This window comes from Protopterus annectens, chromosome 17.part0 (genome assembly GCF_019279795.1).
Source record: "Protopterus annectens isolate FY-2018-M chromosome 17.part0, PAN1.0, whole genome shotgun sequence".
Lineage (NCBI taxonomy): Eukaryota > Metazoa > Chordata > Ceratodontiformes > Protopteridae > Protopterus > Protopterus annectens.
The window spans coordinates 111,472,375-111,486,911 of NC_056751.1; the positions used below are offsets into that span (position 1 = coordinate 111,472,375).

At 41.2% G+C, this 14,537-nt stretch overlaps 1 protein-coding gene across 1 annotated transcript in view; it reads right to left on the bottom strand.

Annotated features, from left to right (window-relative positions):
• TMEM175 (transmembrane protein 175) overlaps positions 1-14,537 on the bottom strand; it is a 668,934-nt gene that overhangs the window by 366,783 nt on the left and 287,614 nt on the right. Inside the window, exon 5 of the mRNA XM_044059461.1 lies at positions 1,421-1,456. Coding sequence (XP_043915396.1) covers positions 1,421-1,456 — 36 coding nt within the window. The remainder of the gene's footprint in view (positions 1-1,420; positions 1,457-14,537) is intronic.

The following is a 14,537-nucleotide window of genomic DNA, read 5'->3' on the forward strand; positions in this document are numbered from 1 at the left end:
TCCCTGTGCCTCTGTCCAGCAGAGCCACTGAAGTGATCCCCGGGGTAAACTTTCCGTTTCCCATCCACTTGTCAAGGTTTCTCTTGAAGAGTGTTAGCGAGGAGCTCTGCCTAATGTAGATTGGAATCTTGTTCCAAAGCATGGGAAGTCTCTGTGACAGGAATCTATCCCTCCAGCATGTCCTATTTATTGTTGTGGTGAGGTTTAGATCCCTAGAGCGTGTGGCTCGAAGGGATAAGCTTTTCTTTAGGTGCAGCATGTCCATCAGTTCTGGGTTGGACATGGCCTTTTATGTCAGGCAGAGATCACCTCTGAGTAGGCGGTATGCAACCATGTACAGCTGGAGTTTCTTCAGTCGAGCTGCATAGGGCATCTGTTTGAAGCCAGTGATAGGGCATCTGTTGAGGCCAGTGATCCTCTTGGTGAGGTACTTCTGTGGTCTTTCCAGCTGTTGCAGGTGTCTTGTAAGATACATCCCAAATGGTGCGTTGTACTCCATGATGGGTCTGATGAGTGATGAGTAGAGGGGCACGATGACCTCTTTTGAGCTGGATGCAAACCCTTTTGTGATAAGGTGTGCCATGTAGAAGGATTTTCTAACCACTTTGGCAATGTGATTATCAAAGGAGAGTTTACTATCTACTTGGGTCCCCAGATCCCTTATTACGTCTTCCGTATTTAGGGGACTACCACCTATGTGGTAGTTTGTGGGTACTTTGTTTTTTTCAAAGGGGATGACTATGCACTTTTTGACATTTAGCTTGAGGCCATGATTTTGACACCAGGTGTCCATCTCAGTAAGACCCTTTTGGAGGATGTCCGTGTCAGCTGGAGAGTCAATTATAGCCCCTAGTTTGCAGTCATCTGTGAACTTGGTCAGCCATAGTCCTCCTGTGCTTGCCTGTACCTCTGAGAAGTATATGCCTAACAGGAGGGGTCCTAGGACTGAGCCCTGGGGAGCAAACATGCTAAAACTTGCAGTGGAATGGAAAGGCGATTTCCATATATGTGTACAATACTTTGTTTGTCTTGAGTTTGCTATAATACCAATATTTTTTATATTGGGTCAAAATACTATCCTAACCTTTCCTATCCACACATAAGCAAGTAGATTACATAAAGAGCTCAATAATATGCTGAAAAAACATATCAACAAACAAGACATGCAAAAATTAAATCACAGTCTCTGACAAATATACATCAGTAACACCAAGAGAAGTGTGTTTAACATGCTTCTGACATCAATCCTAATTATCAGAAATTGCAAACCTTGATCAAGATTGCATGCGAGTCATCAGGATACCAACATATCTGCATCATAATGACAAAGCTGTTAACAATATTACGATAGTCTTCAGATCCACAAGAACTGTACAATGATGCAACATTTCTGAGAGGTATAATTTGGTACAGTACTTACCGTATATGGTAAAAATGTTATGGTCATCATGCATGCCTAAATGAGAAAAACACCAGTTAGACAACAGCCTTATGTGCACTACCAATTCCTTAGTTAGCAAAGTGACATACTGTAGAACATAACTTACATAAAATAAAAACATGTTTAGAACTGATTAGTAAAATCCACAAGTATGAATTGGTTTACTGGTAAGATCTCTGCCTCACAGTGCCATGGTCTAAGGCTCAATCCTGATCTCCAATCATTGACTGTACAGAGTTTTCCTGAGGCACCTTAAACAAGCTGATGTGTGACAGAAGGCTTTCTACAGTGTGTAACTGTTGGGATTTACTCTACTGATATTCCCAGCTTGGCATAAATCAGAATTTTTTTGATACACACTGTGGTGGAAATCAAAAATGATCACTGCTGCAGTAACCTTAGCTACATGGATTATATTCTACAGAGGATACAACAGCTGAAAAGGTTCCAGAGCTTAAAGGCACTTTTCATGTGTGCAGACAGTTGACAGCTCAAGCAGAGCTTTAGAAAATTAATGGTTTGGGCACCAAACCCTTCAGAGCTATCATGCCAACTGAAAGAGGGTAATGCTAGGTAAATAAAAAATTAATGTGCACACTCTGGCAACAAAACATATACCAAAATTATGGGGGTGAATAGAGGGCACAGCTACTGCAGCAGCGATTATTCAAACATCTATTGTTATAGTAAATTTACATACACAGCTGTATTATGTTCATCATTTCATCACTGCTGCAGCAGCTTTAGCTATATGGGTTGATTACTGTACCTTATAGTGACTGGGAGATGGAAGGATGTGGGTCAGTGAGCTGGGTCCGTGAGCTGAGCCTTTGGAGAATAATCTAGACCAGGAAAGGGAATCCTATTTGTAGTGCTTTGTAAAATATGTACAAAAGACCAATATGCTGCTTTAAGAAAACTTCCAGAAGGACACTGATGAAGCCAAGGCCTTGGCAGAGTGGGCCTTGACCCTGCCTGGAACTGGTTTATACTGGTAGGTATAACAAAAGGAGATAATATGCAACAACCATTTAGACAGAGCATGCTTTTCTTTTTATTTTTTTTTTCTTATCTTCATAAGAAATAAATAACTGATCGATGTTTCTGAAGGTTTTATATCTGTCGTATATCATCTAAGTTGTCTGTGGATATCCAAAGTATGAAGAATCTTCTCTCCCTCATTTTTAGGCTCTGGAAAGAAGACAGCGAGATGGATAGCTTGGCTCAAAGTAAACTCAGATACCACCTTCAGGCAAAAAAGAGGAATTATTTCTCAAGGAAACTTCATCTTTGTGGAAAAAAAGATAAGGTTGACCCACCACGAGGGCTTACAACTCTCACTCTTCTTACAGAAGACAAAACTATCAGCAAAACTGTTTTCCATGTAATGAACCTCAACTCAGCTTGATGAGCTGGTTCAAATGGAAACACAGTTAATGTTTTCAGCACAAAGTTGTGATTCCAAAGAAGATCCTTTATTTTTAGCTGGCCTGGTATGCAGCACCCTTTTCAAAATGGGAATGCATTGAAAGCGGAGGATCCATGAAAAGACATGTTGAAATGGCTGAAAAATGAATCTTGACAGAGGAGTCCCTAAAAAGGGCCAGAGGAGAATAGCTCACAAAAACATTGTAGGACCAGATAAATACTAGCCTTGAAAGGAGCTGGTTCTTTTCACTGCACCAACTGGAAAATATTTTCCATTTAATAATATGTGATTTCCTAGCAGCAGACTTCTTTGCTTCCATTAATACCTGCTACAAAACAGATGCCTAAAAGATATTAATACTCTTATCATTCAGTCAGATAACTGAATTTGTTTTAATCTGGGGTATATCAAACAACCCGTCTTGTGTGAGCAGCTTCAGTCTCTGAGGAAGCTTATGGTAACTGCCCTTGGCCATTTGCAAAAGAAAGGAGAACTACTGGACATCAGTGGAAAGGGGCATTACATGCAATGATGGGTCTGATAAGGGCCAGATACAGAGGAACAATGACCTCTCCTTGGACCTAGATGCCATGCCATTGCATACAAGTTGATAAATAGAATGATTTCCTTACTACCTTAGACACATGTTGGTCAAAAGCCAGGTTACTATCCACATACGTCCCCAAATCCCTGACTACTCGGGTCCACTTTTAGGTAAGCGTTATCAATGAGATAGTTACCTAGGGTGGCCAATTTCCCAAAGGGTACCATTATGCATTTCTTCGCATTGAATTTTGAGCCATGTCTTTGGCACCAGTCATTTTGTCTGTGTTAATCTTTCCTGTAGGATATTAGTGTCTTGGGGGGATTCTATGACTGCTTCTACATTGCAGTCATAGGTAGGTACTAGGCTATCTGCCCGAAGACATTTATAACCCTAGCCGGAATGTGTCGGCTTTCGCCACCCCCTTAGATTAGTTCCCTGTGCCTCTGTCCAGCAGAGCCATTGAAGTGCTCCCCGGGCTAAACCTTCTGTTCCCCATCCACTCGTCAAGGTTTCTCTTGAAGAGGGTTAGCGAGGACCTCTGCCTAATGTAGACTGGAATCTTGTTCCAGAGCAAGGGAAGTCTCTGGGACAGGAATCTATCCCTCCATCATGTCCTATTTATTGTTGTGGTGAGGTTTAGATCCCTGCAGCGTGTGGCTGGAGGGGATATGGTTTTCTTTAGGTGGAGCATGTCCATCAATTCTAGGTTGGACATGGCCTTGTATGTCAGGCAGAGATCACCTCTGAGTAGGCAGTATGCAAAAGAGTACAGCTGGAGTTTCTTCAGTCGAGCTGCATAGGGCATCTGCTTGAGGCCAGTGATCCTCTTGGTGAGGTACTTCTGTGGTCTTTCTAGTTGTTGCAGGTGTCTTGTAAGGTACATCCCAAATGGGACATTGTACCCTATGATGGATCTGATGACTGATGCGTAGAGGGGGCCCAATGACCTCTTTCGATGATCTGGATGCAAACCCTTTTGTGATTAGGTGGGCCACATAGAAGGATTTTCTAACCTCTTTGGCAATGTGACTATCAAAGGTGAGGTTACTATCTACTTGGGACCTCAGATCCCTTATTACGTCTTCCGTATTTAGGGGGCTACCACTTATGTGGTAGTTTGTGGGTACTTTGTTTTTTCCAAAGGGGATGACTATGCACTTTTTGGCATTTAGCTTGAGGCCATGGTTTTGACACCAGGTATCTGTCTCAGTGAGACCCTTTTGGAGGATGTCTGTGTCAGTCTGAGAGTCAATTATAGCCCCTAGTTTGCAGTCATCTGCGAACTTGGTCAGCCATAGACCTCCTGTGCTTCCCTGTACCTCTGAGAAGTATATGCCGAGCAGGAGGGGTCCTAGGACTGAGCCCTGGAGAATGCCACTTGTAACCGGTTTAAAGTCAGACCTAGCTCCTGCAACTCTTACCATGTGGGTTCTGTCTGTGAGCCAGTTGGCAACCCATCTCGTGACGTAGAGGTTTATGTTCAGGCTGGTGAGCTTGTCTATAATACCAGAGTGGGGAATGGTGTCAAAGGCCTTTGCGAGGTCTAGGTAGGCTGTGTGGATCACCTTTCCCTCATCTATAGCCTTAGTAACTGTGTCAAAGAAGTCCACCAGGTTTAGGAGGCATGATGTGCCCTTAAAGCCGAACTGGGTAGGGTCCAGTGTTTGGAGGTTTCCAATGTCTCTGTTAATGAGATCCATTTGCAGACCAAGCTAGTCAGGCTTATAGGGCAATAGTTCCCGGGGTCCATTGTGGCTCCACCTTTGTGGAGTGGAATAACTGTTGTTGTGCACCACTCTGTGGGCACATAGCCTGTGGAGAGGCTGAGTTTAAACAGTGTGTTTAGGTGAGGGGTTAGTTCATGTTTGAGCTCATGTAGGACGCAGCCTGGGACACCGTCCGGTCCCAGTGATGCCGTGTTTTTGGCATTGGAGAGGGCTGTTTTAACCTGAGTGTCTGTGATTTCAGGGGCACTACATTGTTCTGGTACAGTTATGGGCCCTTTTGGGGGCGAGAGGGGGGTGAAGTTTGCACTGAGCCTGTCTGCCAGGATGTTGGCTATATCAGTCGGTAGTTCAGTGTATTTTGTGCCATTCTGAGCAGATCTGATAATTGTCACTTAGATTCTTGACATAGCTAAAGAATGCCTTGTGGTTATTTTTGAAGTCCATGGCAATTTTTCTTTCGAAGCTAGCCTTGGATGATTTTATGAGGGAACGTAGTTTCTTGCTGATACTGATCACGGATGTCTTCCCTTCTTGGGATTTTACTCTTTTCTGTACTAGTTTCCTCCTTCTACTGTATAGCTTGTTTATGGCAGGTGTCCACCAGACTGGTTTCCTTTTCTTGGAGGAGCGAGTTTTGGTTTTGTTTGGGATAGCACGATACATGCATTCTTGTAGGTGCCTGTAGAGTGCATTAGTAAAGAATTTTGCAGCTTGGACAGCGTTATCCTTTAGCATAGGGGCTTTGAAACTTCCCACCTCGGTCTTAAGTAACATGAAATTTGCTTTTGAAAAGTTTTTCATGGTGGTTTCTTTGACCAGGGGTGTTGGCGGTATGTGGATATCCAAAGTGATTAGTTTATGGTCAAGATCTAACCAGCGAGGGGTTGACCTCCGGTGTGGAACACCAGTCGCCCATACTGGTGATGACCAGGTCCAATATGTTGTCACCTCTGGTGGGGGTGTTGGCCAGTTGATTCAGGGTGTTTGAGTTGATAAATTCTAGGAAATGTTAAGCAAGGGAGTTTGCACTTGAGTAGTTCTCCCAGTTAATGTTTGGGTATTTGAAATCACCCAATATCAGGGTGTTTGGTAGGACCTTTATGTTTCCCAGTGTTTCCAGGAATGCGGAGTGGGGGTCTTGGGACATGGTGGGTGATCTGTAGCAAGCTATAATTTGAAAAGCAGTTTTGCCCATTGTTAGTTGCACGTGGATGGTCTCTGAAGCATTGTGCTGTGCCACTAACCTGGAGGTGTGGGTATCCTTGATGAATATGGATACTCCCCTGCCTTTTGTATTTCTGTCCGGGTTTTGTGGCCAAAATGTATGGTATGAGTTGTAGCCTGGTAGTGCTGGGACTCTGGAGCCTTAAACCAGGTTTTTGTTTCTGCACATATATCGATCTTCTCCACACTGAGGAGTGCCTCCAGTGCATGCATTTTGAAGTTTAAACTTCGGGCATTGAGTAGCATTACCCTCAGTTTTTTGTTACTTGTACTACTTACGGCGGTGGGTCTGTCTTTTGAGCCTTGCTTAAAAAAGGCACTATGGGGGTGGCAAGAGCCTTGGCCAGTATTTGAAAGCCTAAGGGTGACAGGTGCAAGCAGTCTCTAGCGAAGCAGCATGGCTTGTCGAGCATGTCATCCCAGGCTGACAGACACTGGATCCCCTTTGAATGACAACAGAAGCTTAGCCAATTGTTGAAATTGATCATTTTTTCTCTATACTGTTGTAGCATTCTTGGTGAGGGCAGGATGCTACTCAAGGTCAGGGTCATACCGGCCTGGGTTACGTGATCAGAGAGCTCCTCCATGTCTCTTTTCATGTAGTCCAGGGAGGTATGGCTCAGGTCATTCACACCAACATGGACAATGACAGAGTCATATTTGTACTTGTTCTGGAGTGACTTGAGAGCTTGTGTTATGTGGCGGATCCTGACATCCGACAGGCAGTTAACAGTAACCTTCTCCTTGTTCAGCCTAGTGAGTGGGACATCAGTGTGCCTGACTACAGAGTCACCTATTACTAGTGTATTGGGTATGTTATTTTGCTTTAAGGGCTGTGATTGTGTGGCACACTGGTTTTGTGAAGTATGTGTTTCATGGTTTGTGTTGGGGGGTGGAGGTTGCCTGGATGTCTGCTTTGGAGGTCTCTGTTGCTTTTGCAGATTTTTATTCAGAGCCTCTGAGTATGTTTTCATGTATTTATGTGTGTTTTTTACCCGTGCTGGTTTCATAGGTCTATGTGAGACTGGTGGTGTGATGCAAGTAATTCCCTTCTCCTCTTGACTGCCTGGTCCAGTCTTGAATTGAGAGAGCTTAGCCTCCAGTTTGGCTGTATAATTGCATCTCTCGCATGTATTAGTGTTTGGTGGAAGGAGGAGAGGGTTGTCTGTGTACATGAGGCAATTGTAACATTGCCTCAAAATGCCCAGATTCACCAGCTGGACCGGAGAGTACACCTGAAACTGCCCTTTGGACATGCCTGGATAGGTACAGTGAACTGTTTTACTGATTGGCAGGTAAGGTCGAACAGAGAGCCTTGTCCTTCTCTACAGTATACGAGGGTCTAGTGCTAAGGTTTATTAGTGCTTGCTATGAGTTTTGAGCAAGTGCCGGGATTTGAAGTGAATGGTTTGAGTGCTTGTTGAAAGTTTGTCTAGTTCCAAGGGAAAAATTGGAGAGCAGACTTTGTGCTGCCGGGAATAGTTATACCCTAGCTAACCGGCACTACCTGGTGCGCAAAACCACGCAAATGTGGGTTTTATAGCAGGGAAACGAAAGAGATAGAAATTAGCACAAAATAGTCAAACTACTAATTTCTGGGCTGAAACCGCTCCTCCAGGGACAGATGGGCTGCTCAAAGCTCCCCCTCTCACAGTGAGCACAGAAACTTCCTTCTACCCAAGTAAGGTAAGGGCAAACACAGAAACCTGTAACACAGCCCTGAATTCAGCACTAACCTGAAAACTGGACTATACTAGCTTAGAAAGGTGGGAAAACAAGTATATTGTTTTTTGCTTTTTTGTTTTTTTTCAGAAAATAAAATAGATACAATCAAAAAACACTTTAAATGCACAGAAATGGCTATCAGTAGCCTACAACAATTAAACAGGTAATTTACACACAAAAAACGACTTTGTTAAAATGCAGGCAGTAAAATAAGTACAATATGTAGCTGAAACAAGCTTTTTAAATAACAGAAACTCTAGAACATCGGTGTTTTAGGTGGAATTAGCTAAAGGCAAGAAAATGCAGAAAAATTATACTTAATCACTCCAAAGTCTCTCTTTTGTCTCTCTGCTGTTGTAGATCTCTGCAGGGCACCAGGCAGGAGCTTGCTGAGCTGTATACCAGCACAAAAACCTTGCAAATGTGGGTTTTATAGCAGGGAAATAAAAGCGATAGAAATTAGCCCAAAATGGCCAATAAACTAATAATTTCTGGGCTGAAACCACTCCTCCAGGGACAGATAGGCTGCTCAGAAACTTAGTCAGCCAAAGGCCTCTCTCATTGGCTTTGACTTCTTAGAAGTAAATGCCAAAAAGGAGCAGGCTCAGCACACAGTTCTAAGGGACTCCACCAGTGACAGGCCTCATTGTGGAGGTGGTCTTCCCTATCCTAATTTCTAGGTCCTATCGGAGACCCAGCTGGCTATCCAATGTGTAACATGGGGTTAATGCCTAATTCCATGAGTTTGTTTACAATGCCCTTCTGGGGTATTGTATCACATGCCTTAGTCAGGTCAAGGTAGGCAGTATGCACTGTTTTGCCCTCATTTATTTTCTTGGTGACGTTTTCAAAGAAGTCTACCAGTTTGAGTAGGCATGATCTGCCTTTGATGAAACCAAAACGGTTTGGATTTAGTGTCTGAAGGTCTTTTATGTCACTAGTAATCATACCCATGAGAATTCTTTCCATGGCTTTGCATATGAAACTAGTCAGACATATGGATCTGTAGTTCTGCAGTTTCCAGAGTCCTTTTATGGACTGCCCTTGTGCAGAGGGATGACTGTTGCAGCCCTCCATTCATGTGGTACAAAGCCTGTCTAGAGACTATGGTTAAATAGTGACTTCAGAGGTCCACACAGGTCATGCTTCAGGCTATTTATGAAGCATCCTGGGATTTTATCAGGCCCATTGATACAGTGTTCTTAACTTACACAGCACATTTAGAACCTGCTTCCTAGTGATAGTTTGAGGGTATGTTTGATGGCATTACTTAGGGGGTGGCTGTGGGGGGGGGGGGGGGGGGCAAAACTGGAGCTGAATTTGTTGGCCAGCAGATTTGCTATATTTTTCGGCTACCGCAGTTTGTATACAGAGAGGGTAGGATGTGGTTCTCGCTGTTTCTTTATATACCTCATGACTTTGTTGTTGTCTGTAATTACTTATCCAGGAGACCACAGATGATTGAGAGAGCTGAGAACTTTTATTACGGTCAAAATCTCTTATGTTTCTGCATTTTGGTCTGTCCTTTTTATTCCAAAGATCCTGCACCTTTACTTCTACAGACACTATAATCCAAGCAAAGTCTAAGGTTTTTACAGTTACAGACTGTGCTGGAGATGGAAGGGAAAATGGAAGACTTGGACTCAGATGAAACTGATCCCTCCATTAAAGTAGTTCCAGTTTTAGAAATTCTAATGCAGGAATCTGGTACATCAGGATACTGAGACCATAAAGATTTTACGTATCACTGAACCTTTCTCATATGGACTCTGTTCAGAGGTGTCATGAGAATTATGGGGGGCCATGAATCCTAGTATCTTTGAGAAACTGTTGAAGATTTGAGCTGAGTGGAAAAACTCAGGAAAAGATCTAGATACAGATCAACTTTTTCCCTGTGGGGGGAAAAAAGTTATTTGAACTACGATATAAGCAATCCTGTGAGGAGGAGTCAGACAAGACTTTTGGATGTTTTCTTGAAACCCCAGTTTATGAAGGAAATCTCTCATCCAAGTGTGAGATTCTCAACACTTTGAAAAAAACTCTGCAAAGATAAGCAATTGTCATCTAAATAAGAAAGTGTGGATACCTTGTAGCCTGCAGTATGCTATGACTTGGCAAGACATTGTGAACCCCCCTGGAGCAGCAGATAGCCCAAAGGGTAATGCAGACAACTGAAAGTGTAATCAAGACATAGAAAACCTTAAGAAATATTTGAAATCTGAGACTAAAGTAACGTGATGATAACCACCTTTTTAAATCTAGCATTACTAAGAAATGTAAAGGGGGAATTATAGGTAATAGGTCATGAAGGGACAGCATGTTGACTTTGGGTTTTCCACAAAATGCTTTAAGAAAGAAAGATCTAAGATTGGTCTCCAAGGGCCTTCTTTCTCTGGTAACAGAAACATTCTTGATTAAAAACATTTCCTTGAAGGACAGGCAGCTTCTATTACCCAGAGTCAGTGGATGCTGCATGACAGAAGGGAAAAAGGAAGTTTGATTTGGTGGATGAAGAGGAATCCAGTGAAAAGGAGAAAGTAACTCCAACTGCCATACGTATCTCTGACGTATCACTTTCAGGAGCAATTTGTCTGAAATTATATGTTACCAATTAAAGAAATGGAAAGCCAGACTTTAGGGAAGATTTAAAGGCTTTCCAGTGTGAGAAGGGGAGGGGGGGCTCTGCAGATGGTCATTCTTTCTTGTTGGCTAACCTTGTTTTTCTTTTAAGAGCTCCCTTGCCATTACTCTCTGAATGTCTGCTTGCCAAAAGCCTTCTGTGCCTGCTTATTTTGTTTTTTATAAAAAGTGTTCAGAGGTAGATGTAAACCTTTATCAAACTTGGAAAATGAAGGCAAAATAAATTTGAGCAACCCCCTGAATCAGTCCCCCCCCCCAAACTTCTACAGGACCTCAGCAGCACAGTCTTAAAACCACTTCTCTTCTCTATCTAAACGAGGGTTCGAATTTTCAGCTTTACAATTCTCAGGTAGATTTTGAGCATATAATCAAGCAAACATTCTCATAACTGTTCCAGTATCACCTGCTCTGGATCATGCATCACCTGAACCAATGGCAAAGTTTAGAACAAGCTTAGTCACTTGAGACACAGAAGCAATAAGATTATTCATAGATTTTTCCTCAAATGAGGGAAAGGTGGCTACAATGTTATTCATATTCTCAAATTATACAAGGATAAACTTCAACATATGTGCATGACAATTAAGAATTCTAAAATTAAGAGTGGCAGAGGTATACCGTTTTCCCAAATCTATCAAAAGCTTTCCCATCCTTATTAGGGGAAGAGGGATTAACATTTACCAGGTATACAGCAGAAATAGGATTTAGCACAGAAATCATTGCAGGGTCAGACACTCGATTAGAAAATGAAAATTTGTATGACTGAAGAATTTTATGCAATCTATCTGCTTTTTAGGAACAGTAGGCTGTCAGGCAAGTTACAGTCTTGAGTAAAAACATCCTCTAATGCTGGAAGAGCCGGAGGAACAGGAATGGATTTAGAAAATTCCTTTTGTAATAAAACATAATATTTTTTCAGAGACAGTGCAACACCATTCTGTTCCCTCTGAAACAACTGGCTCATTCTGGATATGGTTTCAGAAAAAGAAAATTCTTCTAAGGGAATATTAGAATAAACACTCCCCTCAGAATCAGAATTCAGTTACCCGACGAGAGAAAGCAAAATTTATCCCCAAAAATCATTTTCCTGTTCAATAAACTGGAAATTGTCAGAAAAAATCCTTTTTCTGCTTACCAGTAACATTTTTTGTTTCATTTTTTTTTTATTTTGATTTAGCCATTACATAATATCATACAATATAACAAACATGATAAATATCTGGGGGTAACAACATTAGATTTATTTCAAGAGTTAACAGAAAAATCATGTACATAAACAATCCTGAAAACTATGAATACAAAACTAAGCAAAATTTACAACTACTTACAAATAATAAAGTATGCAAGCTTAAAGTATTATTTAAATACTCTGGTCATTACATAGAATAAATTATGAACAAGAAAAAAAAAAAAGAAAAAAAGCCAGCAATAATGGATGGTGAACAGTCCCAAAAGTTTATTGGAACCAAAAAATCAGAAAATCCATACCGGTTTCGGCTTCACATAGCCTTCTTCAGTGGATAACCAACACTCACAAGATTCTCACTACCCAGTGTATATATCTCTGGATAAATGACATCAGAACCAATGAAAACTCATAGTTAATTAGTGATTACATTTGGTCATTAAGACCAGGTGGAAACAGAGCTCCAAGCTTAATGATCCATTTCTTTTCTTTATAGTTCAACATCTCATGCCAGTTCCGTTTGTCTTTACAAATACCACTAATGTGATCAATAATGACAAACTTATAAGAAGCTGTCGTGTGTTTTAGACTATGTTTAAATAGAGCATTAGTTAAGCGTTTGTTCTTGATATCACTAAGATGTTCACAAATTCTTAGGCGAAACGCCCTAGAAGTCTGCCCCACATAAAAAGCAGAACAGGTACAGGTCACCAAATATATGACCCATTCTGTACTACAATTAGCCCAAAACTTGATGCCAAAAATCAAAGAAGTGTTTTTGCTGGTAAATTCACAGGTTTTAGAAACACGGACACAAAAGGAACAATGGCCACATGGCATACATCCCCAAACTGGTCCACCTATAAGGGATAACTGAACAGGGGCTATAGACTCAGAAAAGATTTCTTATAATGACCAAGCCTAGAACCTATAGTCCGTCCCCTTTTAAATGAAAAGGAACATCTATCCCTAAGAAAGGGGGCTAATCTTTCCTCGGTCATTAGCACATTCCAATGCCTGTCAATAATGTTCATAAAACCCTTTGAATTTCGTCCATATGTCGTGACCAACCTAATAGGTTGTTTATCCACATCCAACTTTCTATCCTTATAACACAATAAATCTTTACGATTTAAATTCGATGCCCACCTCTTGGCCGAATTAACAATCCCTAGATGGTAACCTCTCTTTACAAATCTATTGGCAAGGTCATCTCGGGTATTTATATATAACTGTTGATTCGAGCAGATCCTCCTGGCCCTTAGAAATTGGGATTTAGGTATATTCTGGATGATATGTTGGGGATGGAAGCTGGAGGCATGTAATAGGGAATTATATTCTGGAAACTTTCTAAAAATTGTAGTCGATAAAGTATTATCCAAATTCCTATTGATTTCCACATCCAGGAAAACAATCCTAGAACTATGGAAAGTCAGTTTGAAATCTATTCCCCATACATTGCCATTAAGATAGTCTAGGAACTCCTTTAGATACAGTTCATCAGCCTTCCACACCAACCAACAATCATCCAGATACCGACGCCAAATATCCATCTCACACATATAAATATTGTGGTTGGGATCATAAATTATGCCATTTAACTGATAGTTAAAGTCAGGAAAAAAAACTGAACTATCTAAAGGAAGAAAATAATTAAAAAAATGTTGAAATACAGTAAATACAGCTCTGAAATTTGTAAACTTATAAAAATTATTTACCAAAGGATTTTTAAGATTTCTCCCAGCATTCTAATTTATAGATTTGATCCTTATTGGAATAAACCATCAATTTGCTGACTTTAATCTGCTGATGATCAATTTTTGAGAATCTTTTGCATAAGATGTGCTTTAAATCTGATATGGTTAAGGAAATATAATACTTTAAAAGGGACAATAAAGGTATAAATATAGTTGATAATCAGTTACTGTCAAATATATAAGATAGTGAAATGCTAAATCTAGTAGTCTGCAGCATTACCTAATAAAATAAGTCTGATGTCTTACCAGTAGCATAAGAAATAAAGGTCAAGAGCCTGAACTAAGCCCTATGCCAAGTGCAACAAATCACTCCTGTACAAAGTAATAGAAGTCAATGTTTAACTTTCTGCTTCTCTTTGAAAGGAATTTCTTTAGAAGCAGATCAAATCCTGTCAGGCAAATAGTCACTGGGGCAGGCATCCAGTCTGGCTAGGCAGAGAAACATTTTCTGCTCCTTTTTCCAAGATCAAGAATGGTTTAACACTGCCTGGCAAAGCCATTCCAACAGCCACACAGAATGTGTCTAACGCCCAGTCTATGTCGGGTGAATGGGCTACACCAAAGGGAGCCAAGGAAGATGATGACTCATCTAACGAACCAAAAATGGCCACAGCAGAGTCACCCATTTGTGGTTGAAGCAAATTTGTTGCCTGCTGAAGGGGCAAAGGCTGTTTAAAAATGTTCTTTTTTTGTGGCTGGAAGAAGGAAGAATGAAGAACCAGTAAGTTGTTTCACAATGAAACTGGAAATGACACCTGAAGCCCAGGTAAGACTGAAAGCAGTAATTGATATAACAGTTAAGTACTAAAAAATAGTTTTTAGGGGAAAAAAAAACAGTAAAACGCACTTTAGACGCTTCCC